Source organism: Saimiri boliviensis, chromosome 14, assembly GCF_048565385.1.
Source record: "Saimiri boliviensis isolate mSaiBol1 chromosome 14, mSaiBol1.pri, whole genome shotgun sequence".
Taxonomy (NCBI): Eukaryota; Metazoa; Chordata; class Mammalia; order Primates; family Cebidae; genus Saimiri; species Saimiri boliviensis.
In genome coordinates this window covers 18,747,074-18,759,385 of record NC_133462.1, presented here as the reverse complement: position 1 = coordinate 18,759,385, position 12,312 = coordinate 18,747,074, and the positions used below count along the sequence as shown (strand labels likewise).

At 42.6% G+C, this 12,312-nt stretch overlaps 1 protein-coding gene across 10 annotated transcripts in view; it reads right to left on the bottom strand.

Moving 5' to 3' along the window:
* Window positions 1-3,442: 3,442 nt before the first annotated feature.
* Window positions 3,443-12,312, bottom strand: part of ZNF420 (zinc finger protein 420) — a 37,058-nt gene continuing 28,188 nt past the window's right edge. For 9 of the 10 annotated variants that reach the window (XM_003937434.4, XM_074386435.1, XM_074386431.1 and 6 more), the window contains one exon: window positions 8,632-12,114. In XM_003937434.4, the coding sequence (XP_003937483.1) occupies window positions 10,184-12,114 (1,931 nt within the window). In that variant the 3' untranslated portion in view covers window positions 8,632-10,183. Of the gene's footprint in view, window positions 4,317-5,240; window positions 5,342-8,631; window positions 12,115-12,312 lie in introns of those variants that run through there. The other variant, XM_074386434.1, reaches the window with a different exon arrangement.

Sequence of the window (12,312 nt, the reverse complement as noted above, 5' to 3'; positions counted from 1 at the left end):
CACCATCTATGAAGCAGATAATCCCCACCCGACACTGAATGTGCTGGCATCTGGATCTTGGACTTTTCTGCCACCAGGACTGTGGCGGAATAAACTTCTCTTGCTTATAAAAATAAAATTCTCTTGCTCATAAATCCCCCAGCCTGGGAATTTTGTTATAGCATCCCAAACAGACTAGGACAACCACATTAATTATTTATCACTATGTAACATAATACCCAAAACTTAGTGGCTTAACATAATAATAAACACTTATTCTCCTGAACCCGGGAGGCGGAGGTTGCAGTGAGCCGAGATTGTGCAATTGCACTCCAGCCTGGGTAACAAGAATGGAACAAGCACTGGTCTCAACATAAACAATATTAAAATAATTTGCAGCTCCACCAGATGCTGACTGACCTGCAGCCCCTGTTTCACCAGCTATTAGCTATTGTTTTGATTGGACAAGAGATTGACTTCAGTAACTTTCTCCTGATAAAAAGACCACTGAGGCCGGGCGCGGTGGCTCACGCCTGTAATCCCAGCACTTTGGAAGGCCGAGGCGGGCGGATCATGAGGTCAAGAGATCGAGACCATCCTGGTCAACATGGTGAAACCTCGTCTCTACTAAAAATACAAAAATAGCTGGGCGTGGTGGCGCATGCCTGTAGTCCCAGCTCGGGAGGCTGAGGCATAAGAATTGCTTGAACCCAGGAGGCGGAGGTTGCAGTGAGCCGAGATCACGCCATTGCACTCCAGCCTGGGTAACAAGAGCGAAACTCCGTCTCAAAAAAAAAAAAAAAAAACCACCACTGAGCACAGACTGGTCCTGGCTAGTATACACAGACTGCACTCGTGTGCCTTCCTGGCTTGAAAAGTCCTTTTGATGCATAGTGCCTAATTGTAATAAATTTAAATGTTGTGTCTCTACCCCAAAGTGAACATGGTTCATATGTCAAACGCATGTTCAGTGTGCCTGTCAGGACCACCTGCAGGAGGTGAAATAAAATGACTTTTCCAAGTTTGCGTGTAAGGCAGGTGGAAGAGTCCTTGATTGTGGACAGAAGCTTATGGTTCTGGGAATTGGCAGTCAGCTGCAGTCGCTCAATGGAAGGCCACAATGTGAAACGTTGGGAATATGGGGCAAGCCTCCCAGGGCTCAGCCAGGTGCTGTAATTTAAAACCGTCTCTCTTGGCTTTGTAATGATATTGCTCCAGGTTGCCCAAGAAGAAAAATGATTCTTCTACTGTTGGGATGAGGGTCTCCCTTAATGGGAACTGAAAAGCTTCCAGAACCAAGGGTAGCTCCAGATTTTTGGATCCTGAAGCTTTTTCAGGCTGGTCTTGAACTCTTGACCTCATGATTCACCTGCCTCGGCTTCCCAAAGTGCTGGGATTACATACGTGAGCCACCGTTTCCAACCTTGGACCTTGTTAGATGCATAGTTTATGAATATTTTCTCTCATTTTGTAGATGACTGTTTACTTTGTTGATAGTTTCTTTTGCTTTGCAGAAGATCTTTAGTTTTATTAAGTCCCATTTGTCAATTTTTGTTTTTGTTGCAATTGCTTTTGAGGACTTAGCCATAAGTTCTTTGCCAAAGCCAGTGTTGATAAGGGTATTTCCTAGGTTTTCTTCTAAGATTTGTATAGTTTGAGATCTTACCTTTTTTTTTTTTTTTTTTTTTTGAGACAGTCTCACTCTGTCACCCAGGCTGAAGTGCAGTGGCATAATCTCAGCTCACTGCAACCTCAGCTTCCTGGGTTCAAGCCATTCTCCTGCCTCAGCCTCCTGAGTGGCTGGGATTACAGGCATTTGCCATCATACCTGGCTAATTTTTGTGTTTTTAGTAGGGACAGGGTTTCACCATGTTGGCCAGGCTGGTCTCGAACTCCTGACCTCAGGTTATCTGCCCACCTTGGCCTCCCAAAGTGATGGGATTACAGGTGTGAGCCACTGCGCCCTGTCTGAGATCTTACATTTAATCTTTAGTCCACCTCAAGTTAATTTTTGTACATGGTGAAAGGTAAGAGTCCAGTTTCATTCTTTTGCATAAGGCTAGCCAGTTTTCCCAGCATCGTTTATTGAATAGGGAATTCTTTCAGCTTTGCTTATTTTTGTCAACTCTGTAAAAGATCAGATGGCTGTAGGTGTGTGGCTTTATATCTTGGTTCTCTATTCTCTTCCACTGGTGTATGTGGGTTTGTAGGTTTCGTTTTGTTTATATTTATATATTACCAGTACCCTGCTGTTTTGGTTACTGTAGCTTTATAGTAGTTTGAAATTCGGTAATGTGATGCTCCCCGCTTTGTTCTTTCTGTTTAGAATTTCTTTGGTTATTTGGACTCTTTTTTCGGTTCTGTGTGAATTTTAGGGTTTTTTTTTTTCTTCCTTTTCAGTGAAAAATGACAGCATTTCGATAGGAATAGCATTGACTGTACACACTTCTTTGGGCAGCAACTGGCTAGAACATATTATATGAACAAAATAGATATATCAATAAAGAAACAGAAAACAAAAAAAGAAGTTCCGGAGCCACACTCGTGTCAGCACACACACACACACACACACACACACACACACACAGAAAGACACACGGAGACATCCAACAGTCGCAGGCAGCTCCTGAAAGCACCCCCGCGGCACACAGGCTGGCCGTACCTGGAAATCCCAGCAGGGTCAGCTTTCAAGGGGACGCACCCCACACCGTCTGGGCAGGCCTGAAGCATCGTGGGGGTCCTTGGGGATCGCCCTGGCCATCCCTGAAGCTCCGCTGGACCTTTTCTCAGCCTGGTTCCTCCCTACCCGGCTCTTGAAATCGCCCGACCGTGGCTACGATCCCGGCCGGGGGGTGGGGGGGCGTCGCCCAACGCCGAGGCACTGCCACAGAAGGCCCCTGCTTTTCCAAGCCGCGGAGACCGTTCCCCAGGCCACGGGGGGAGGTCACTGCGACGCCAGCCCCGCCTCAGCGCAGGCGCTGGTGACGCGCCGCTTGCGCATGCGCATTGGCGTTCCCGGCTGGCCAGCTGCGATGTCGGCGCTCTACTCACTCACTGCACCCACACAGGAAAACGCGGGAGGCGGTGCCCGAGGCGCCCCGGGGAAGGAGGCTGCGTGCCGCTAGCGCAGAAGCCCAATAGTCCCGACCTCAGGACCTCCTTGAGCCGACTCTCCTGCTGGGGTCCGGTGGAGGAGGAGGGCGGTTCAGACCCACCGTCAGGTGGGCACTCGGGACTGCTCTTCCCATTGGATTCTGGATCCCACGGCGTGGGCAGCGATCCGGTCACATGGGGCTGGAGATTCAGCCTGGTGCGGTGTGATGCGGGTCGCTGGACCCCACAAACATGACTGAGACCTACGGGGAGGCTGTCAGCAGAACGTTCCCCGGCTCCGTCAGCTCGAAGGGAAGTTCGACAAGGGCCACCCACGAAGGGGCCCTGCCTTGGCCTCCAAGCCCAGGGACTCCTGCTTCTCAGCACGGCTGTCCGGAAAAGGCGGGAACAAAGACAAAGCAGCAAGCCCAGCGTGCAGCAGAGGTGGCAACACCTGGAACTGGCCTCCCGTGGGGGCAGATCAGGTGGAGAGTCGGTCTCAGAAGCTTTCTGGGGCGAATCCAAGTCCGAGACGGATGTCCAGGCATGCGCTGAGGACCCCTCCAAGAAAGCCAAGCACAGTATACTAACAGAGCTTAGTCACTTTATTGTTTAGACAGAAAACATAATCATCTCGGTACAGTGTTGAGATCAAATTCCTTTTATGGCCTATAGATAGAGACCGCTGTCAACTTCTCTTGTCAGGAGAAAAATAATTCCCTGTATTAAAAATGGAAATTGTCACTCTTATTTACATCTAAATCCAGAGTGCAACCATGTGTGGGAGGTTCATCAGTGGATGAAATCTGTTTCTGAAGTAGTTTCCACTAAATAATATTTTAAGAAAGGTCCTACCCTGCCATTTGGTTTTACATTTTTTCTTTGATAAGAAAGTAATAAACATGGAACCTTAATCCCCTAAGGACAAGGTTTTAGCAGCCAATTAACCTGACAAGATTTCCATTGTCTCCAGTTTCCTTGCAAGCTGCACATTCAGTTCTTCAATCTTCAGCCTTGGGCTTCTTTGGCAATGCAGACCGTCTTTGTCTTCTCTCTCTAGGAACTCTTCCCTGCCATACAAGGGGTAATAAAATCAAACATAACAAAACAAAATAAGGATAGGAGGGAAACAATTTTAAGCAAGAAAATTTCTCAAAGTTAAGCCTATGAAAAAGTGCTTAACTTATTCCAACCCCATGTTTTTCTTCCTCAGGAACGAAGCTTTGTTTTCCTCCTCTGGTTCTCTGGGAAAGAAAATCCACACAATATCTAATGTTTAATTAATGACAAAAATAAAGTTCCTCTGTAAACATTATTGCTTAAGTTAGGCGCTTGAAAAATTATCTATTTCTAATTAATACTATATTGGACCACTGCATTTTGTTACCATGTAGGCCATAGAAAATAAAAAATAACAAATTAAATCTACCTCTTAGTACTTTACTCTTAAGTAGACGTGTATGATAGAAAAAAATGAATTCTACAAAATTATTTTAAAGGATTTTCTCACTGTTTCATAATTGTCCATAATTAGGATTTACTCAGAGCCTTTAAGTTTTCATAACATAGCACATATGACTTCTCATGCTGAAATGCTAAACCTGTGATCCTACTACACACATAGTTTGCCCACAGGTATACATGTGCATTCATGTTTATGGAAGGAAAGAATTGGGCCGGGCGCAGTGGCTCACGCCTGTAATCCCAATACTTTGGGAGGCCGAGGCGGGTGGATCACATGGTCAAGAGATTGAGACCATCCTGCTCAACATGGTGAAACACCGTCTCTACTAAAAATACAACAAATTAGCTGGGCATGGTGGCGCGTGCCTGTAATCCCAGTTACTCAGGAGGCTGAGGCAGGAGAATTGCCCGAACCCAGAAGACGGAGGTTGCAGTGAGCCGAGATCACGCCATTGCACTCCAGCCTGGATAACAAGAGTAAAACTCTGTCTCAAAAAAAAAAAAAAAAAAAGAATTTTGCAGCAGCCAAAATGAACAGAAGGAAAAGGTCTCACAGATCCTAAGTCCTAGTTAATGTAAAAGCAATTAAAAGGTCATAGGAAAGATTATTTTAAACGAATTCAGCTAAAATTCACATCCTATAGTTCAGAATACATTTACCATTTCCAAGAACGCGTACAAATGTTTAAAGGAACTGTACGTACCTGAGTATTTGCAGCCAATATGTTAGAAATCTCTACCAATCACAGCACAGCCCAGGTGTAGATGTCGCCATTCCCATATGCAGACCTCTGTTCCTTAGAGGCTGGAAGAGAAAGCAGACACTGCTCCCAAAAATTACTTGGACACCTGAGATCAAGGAACATTCCCAAGCTGGAGTAGGTACCAAATAATTCTCAACAGAATTACATGATAGTATAAATATATTCATGTTTTCTTACATTACTGTGATTTCAATTCTTCATGATACCAAGCCCACTGTTATTTCATACCACATGGCTAACTGCATACCATTTAATCTGTCCGTAGATAACCAAGATTCAACTAAATTAGTCATTAGAAAAATAAATTTATGAACTGTTTACATTTATATTGCCAATCAGCATGTTTTCATTATATGATGAAAGTAATTGGGAAGAAAAATGAAGACTACATCCAGAAGAGGCCTTTCAATGCAGACCCTACAACTACAATTTTTTTTTTTTTTTTTTTTTGAGACGGAGTTTCGCTCGTTACCCAGGCTGGAGTGCAGTGGCGCGATCTCACCGCAACCTCTGCCTCATGGGTTCAGGCAATTCTCCTGCCTCAGCCTCTTCAGTAGCTGGGATTACAGGCACGTGCCACCATGCCCAGCTAAATTTTTGTAATTTTAGTAGAGACAGGGTTTAACCATGTTGACCAGGATGGTCTTGATCTCTTGACCTTGTGATCCACCTGCCTCGGCCTCCCAAAGTGCTGGGATTATAGATGTGAGCCACCACAACTGGCCTACATCTACAGTTCTTAATTCCAGAGAACCAATACTGAGACTTGCTCCTGGCAATATGAATCATGATCCATAAGCACTGGCATCCCCTGTGCTTATTCTACTAGATTCTACTAGAAATACAGAATCTCAGGTTCACTCTGACACAGGAATCTCAGTCTTTTAACAAGGATCCAAAGTAGGTCAAATACATAGCAGTTTAAGGACAGCAGTGTGTTCCCTCAAGGGGTCCTGAGGATGGGACCAGCCATAGATGTGCCGCAGAACCAAGGGCCCTTGGAAGAGTTTGGTTTTGGGTGTGCTGTGCTTGTCTTCTTCTCGAGGAGTGACCCCCACAGGATGGGCAGGTGATTAGGATGCCTGCGGGTGGGAGCCAGATACCCTCCTACACTGAGACCTTAGAAACCAGGAGCAAAGCAAAGAACGCTGGGCCCCGCAGCCCCTGAGTTGAGCCAAGGAGAGACGCCCACCACAAGGTAGGCAGACTACAGAGAAACAGCACTGAAGTGCACTGGCTACACTCATGTCAGCATACAGGACACATTTAGGACACCATCATATATATGATGAGACCTTTAGAACACGTTACATAATAAAGCCATCTGATACCTATTGATTCTCCTTCAATTCACTTTTATTTGGCTTTTGTGATTCCAGTTTCTTGGTTTTCCTCTATTGTTGGTTTTTCTGCTTAGCTTCTTTAGTGTTATTTTTTTGTTTTAACTCAATGTTGGAGTGCTCCATGGTTCAGTCCTTGCTGTTCTCTACCCTTTCTACACTAAAATCCTTAATCATTTAAATAAATGTGGCAACACCTACTAAGGTAATATAAGATCAAGTTTAGTATAACTCATACATCAAATGCCTACTCGCTACTGACACTGTGTGTCTTAAAAGACATCCAAAAATTCAACACGTTCGAAGCTGAACTCTGTCATCCCCTAAAACCCTGCTGGAACTGAAGTTTTCCCCATCCTGGTTGATGAAAACACTGTATTTCCAGATGCTCAAGACTAAAGTTTTTGAGCTAATGTCACCCTGGACTTGTCTCTTCTACATCTAGCCCTTAGACAAATTTTGCTTGCTGTTATATTTACCATATACTTAGAATACAACTAATAACCACTATACCAACTGTTAACTCTTCTTCCTAAGCTATGACATCCTCTTTCATCTGAGTTACTACAACCTCCTCATCAATTTTTTTCAACAGCTGTATTTCCCGCAAAATAAAGTATCTTTACAATGGCTTGCATGCTTGGCATGATATGGCCCTCTGTTACCTCTCTGTTCTGCTCTAGCAAACACTCCTTTGTAAAGTGCTCTTCAATAACTTCCCCAATTTTCCTAAAACACATCAGCATCGTCCCATTGTAGGATCTCTCTAGCCTTCTCCTGTGCTTGGAATGCTTTTCCCTTAGATAACCACTAACTTATCACCTCACTCCTTCAAGTCTTGGCTCAAGTCTTTCCTTCTTGGTGTTCTACCTTGATCATAATGATATGATCATATGCAACCTAAGTGATCATATCCCTCTCACTGCCTTTGAATGACTTTTTCCCCATAACACTTAAGTTTCCCTCTCACTGCCTTTGAATGACTTTTTCCCCATAACACTTAAGTTCTAACATATTCTGTACATATGATTACCTCCTCCTGCTAGAATTGTTAAGACAAATATCCAAGGCTGGGCGTGGTGGCTGAAGCCTGTAATCCCAGCACTTTGGGAGGCCAAGGCGGGTGGATTACGAGGTCAAGAGATCGAGACCATCCTGATCAACATGGTGAAACCCCGTCTCTACTAAAAATACAAAAAATTAGCTGGGCATGGTGGCACGTGCCTGTAATCCCAGCTACTCAAGAGGCTGAGGCAGGAGAATTGCCTGAACCCAGGAGGTGGAGGTTGCGGTGAGCCAAGATCGCGCCATTGCACTCCAGCCTGGGTAACAAGAGCAAAACTCCGTCTCAAAAAAAAAAAAAAAAAAAAAAGACAAATATCCAAAACATCTAAGATAGTGGCTGGAATATATTTAGTACCTAATAACTGACTACTTTTAGAACAATAGGCACCTATAAGGAAAGCATAAATATGTTTACTAGCAGACTGCCTTTATATGCAATGGAACTGGTCTAATTTCTTGTTCAGGTTCTCAAGTTGTATCACTGTTAAGTGGCTTAAGGGTAGAGGACTGAGGGCCGGCCATAATAGATAACGTCTTACCAAAGTAATACTGCTTTCAGTTGCTGCTAGCGGGCCACCTAGCTCTACTCTGAATTTACCTTGTTCACAGGACATTCCTGAAAGCAGCAAGAGTGTGCAATATGCATCCTGAATCACCTCTGGCATTTCTTCCAACATCACAGCAGTGACTGATATAAAGCATGGTGGTATGAGTGGGAGGCAGTGACATGACGTCCTGCCTGTTAAAACAAGCATCTTTCAGCTCTTACCTTAATTTGGGCAGTTCTTCATTCTCAATAACCTAGAGATACTCCAATGGCCTCAATACCCCATTTGAGATTTCCTTTACCCATAGCATCCCACTTCTAGGTACAAAATTTTATATCCTCAAGAATTTTTACTGTAAATAACAGAACTACAATAGCATCAACAAATAAGATGTTTAATTTTATTTAAACAAACACAGGAGGCAAGCAGACCAGAGCAAGTATGGCTGTTCCACAAAATCATCAGGGTTGCAGACTCCTTCTGTATTTCTGCTCCATGATCCCTAACACCCAGATACCATTCTCAAAGCCCCCATGACAGTACTGGAGCTCCAGCTTAAATGTCCACGTTGTAGGAAGGGCAAAAAAAGACAGGAAAAATGGATTTCATAAATACTCATATAAACACCACTTCTATCTTGTTGATCTGCAAGGAAGGCTGAGATAGTTTTTCAGCCCAGAATTTTATTAAAAAAGAGAAAATAGATATAGAGTAGGAAAAAAGCAGTCTCTATCACAAACTCTCATCATTTTGCATTGCAAAATAGTCTGTAATATTGGTTCTTACTTTTGTTTACTTCAAAAGCAATACATTCAAGTTTTTAAAAATTTCCTAGATTTATTAGACTTTGGATCTTAGACTTTGTTAAAAATCACTTCACACCTTGCCCCAATTCTCAAATAGCTGTGCTCAATCATCTAGTGATTAAATCCACTGTTTTTTTTTGAACAGTATGAATTTCCTCTTATAGCAATAATGGATGAGATTTAAATGACGGCTTTGGGCCGGGCGCGGTGGCTCAAGCCTGTAATCCCAGCACTTTGGGAGGCCGAGGCGGGTGGATCACGAGGTCGAGAGATCGAGACCATCCTGGTCAACACGGTGAAACCCCGTCTCTACTAAAAAAATACAAAAAACTAGCTGGGCGTGGTGGCGCGTGCCTGTAATCCCAGCTACTCAGGAAGCTGAGGCAGGAGAATTGCCTGAACCCAGGAGGCGGAGGTTGTGGTGAGCCGAGATCGCGCCATTGCACTCCAGCCTGGGTAACAAGAGCGAAACTCCATCTCAAAAAAAAAAAATAAAAAAAAAAAAAATGACGGCTTTGTCACATTCATTATGGCATACAGTGCCCCTCAACCATCTAGGATGTGTTGATAAAAGATTTCTCAATATTTACTACACTCATAAGTGCTCTCCTCTCATGCAAATTCTCTAAGATAACACTAGTGAAAATGGTAGCTAATATTTGTGGTATGCTATGTTCAAGGCACCATTCTAAGAGCTTTTACATGTAATAACTTACATAATATTTCCAAGAATCTTATAAGAAAAGTAATATACTTAGGTGTATCTTAAAATGATTAAACCAAGGTAGAGGTTAAGTATCGTGATACATATAAAAACAACAACAACAACAACAAAAAATCAACTAGTAGAGCTAAGATAATGTTGAAAAAGATTTGTTTTCAATATGGCTAAAGGCCTTCCTACATTTACTGTATTGAAACTATTCTCCAATTTGCTAATGTTTAATAGGTTTTCAGTAATGATAGGTTTTTCTATATGAATGACACTAACATTTCCTTTTCCTCACACAAATTCTCTGATGCTGTGCCTTAGGCAGATGTGCACCCATATTCACGTCTGTGAGAATTCGTTGCTGATAACAACCAGAGAACCTCTTCATAGTGATCTCAAAGAATCAGACAGTTCACATGTAAACTTCTGAGCCATGACTAAAGTCAATACCGCATTCTTTATATTCAAAAGATTTCTCACTGATATGAATTCTCTGATGTTGTGTTAGTTGTGAACCACGAGTAAAGGCCTTCCCACATTCCTTACATTGATATGGTTTCTCACCAGTATGAATCCGCTGATGCCGAGAAAGATGTGAGCTCTGAGTAAAGGCCTTTCTACATTCTCTGCATTCATAGGGCTTCTCACCAGTATGGATTCTCTGATGTAGAGTAAGTTGAGAGCCATGACTAAAGGCCTTGCCGCATTCCTTGCATTCATAGGGTTTTTCTCCAGTGTGAATTCGCTGATGTTGAGTCAATTGTGAACCACGAATAAAGGCTTTCCCACATTCCTTACATTGATACGGTTTCTCACCAGTATGAATTCTCTGATGTTGTATAAGTAGTAACCCACGTGCAAAGGCCTTTCCGCATTCATTACACACATAGGGTTTCTCACCAGTGTGAAGTCTTTGATGTTGGGAAAGATGTGAACTCTGAGTAAAGGCCATTCTACATTCTTTACATTCATAAGGTTTCTCACCAGTATGGATTCTTTGATGTTGAGTAAGCTGTGAACCACGAATAAAAGATTTCCCACATTCCTTACATTCATAGGGTTTCTCACCTGTGTGAATTCGCTCATGCTGAGTAAGTTCTGAGCCACGACTAAAGGTTTTTCCACATTCTTTACATTCATAGGGTTTCTCACCAGTATGAATCCTCTGGTGTCGTGTAAGGAGCGAGCCACGATTAAACGCCTTTCCACACTCCTTACATTGATAGGGTTTCTCACCAGTATGTATTCTCTGATGTTGGGTAAGTTGCGAGCCATGACTAAACGTCTTTCCACATTCCTTACATTCATAGGGCTTTTCATTGGTGTGAATTCTCTGGTGTTGGGTAAGTTGTGAGCCACGGATAAAGGCCTTCCCACATTCTTCACATTTATAGGGTTTTTCACCAGTATGAATCCTCTGATGTTGCATAAGTAGTGAGCCCCGAATAAAAGCTTTTCCACATTCCTTACATTCATATGGTTTTTCCCCATTATGAATTTTCTGATGTTGAGAAAGCTGTGAGCCACAAATAAAAGCTTTCCCACATTCCTTACATTCATACGGTTTCTCACCGGTATGAATTCTCTTATGCAGAATAAGTTGTGAGAGCTGAGTAAAGACCTTCCTACATTCTTTACATTCATAGAGCTTCTCACCAGTATGAAGTCTCTGGTGTAGTGTAAGTTGTGAATTCTGAGTAAAGGCCTTCCCACATTCTTTACATTCGTAAGGTTTCTCACCAGTATGAACTTTTTGATGTCGGGTAAGTTGGGAGCTACGAATAAAGGCTTTCCCACATTCTTCACATTTATATGGTTTTTCACCAGTATGAATTCTATGATGTAAAATAAGTTGTGAGCTTTGAGTAAAGGCCTTCCCACATTCCTTACATGCATAGGGTTTCTCACCAGTATGAAGTCTCTGATGAAGACTGAGTTGTGAATCACGACTAAAGGCTTTCCCACATTGCTTACATTCATAGGGTTTTTCACCAGTATGAATACTTTGATGTTGTGTTAGGTGTGAGGCTCGTCTGAAGGCTTTCCCGCATTCCTTACATTTATAGGGTTTCTCGGTAGAATGACATTTTGAATGCTGAGATAAGTAAGTATGCTGGTTGAAAATGGACATTTTGTTATATATGATCATCCCTTGCCTGAAATATTCCTTCTGATTTTCTTGTTGCTTTTCCATCTTGGCTTTGGCTTCCAAATGATCCCTAGAATTGGATTCTTCAAGGTCACACTTTTCAAGCCTGTCACTCATTTCCCATTGGGATAATTCTGTTTCATAAGTGTTCTTTTCTGGAGATAAGTCCTTTCTTGCACACCTTGAAGGCAAGTCTGAAATAAGAGAGAATTAAAAAATTGAGAAATATAACTTCTATAGCAAAGACAAATAATAGGAAATTATAATACCCATAAAAAGTAACATACATACATGAGTTTGTTTCAAATATTGCTTACTATGACCCATAATGATACCTACCTTTCACATCAAAACCTGCTATAAAGTTTCATAAAACAGTATCTTCCCTGCTT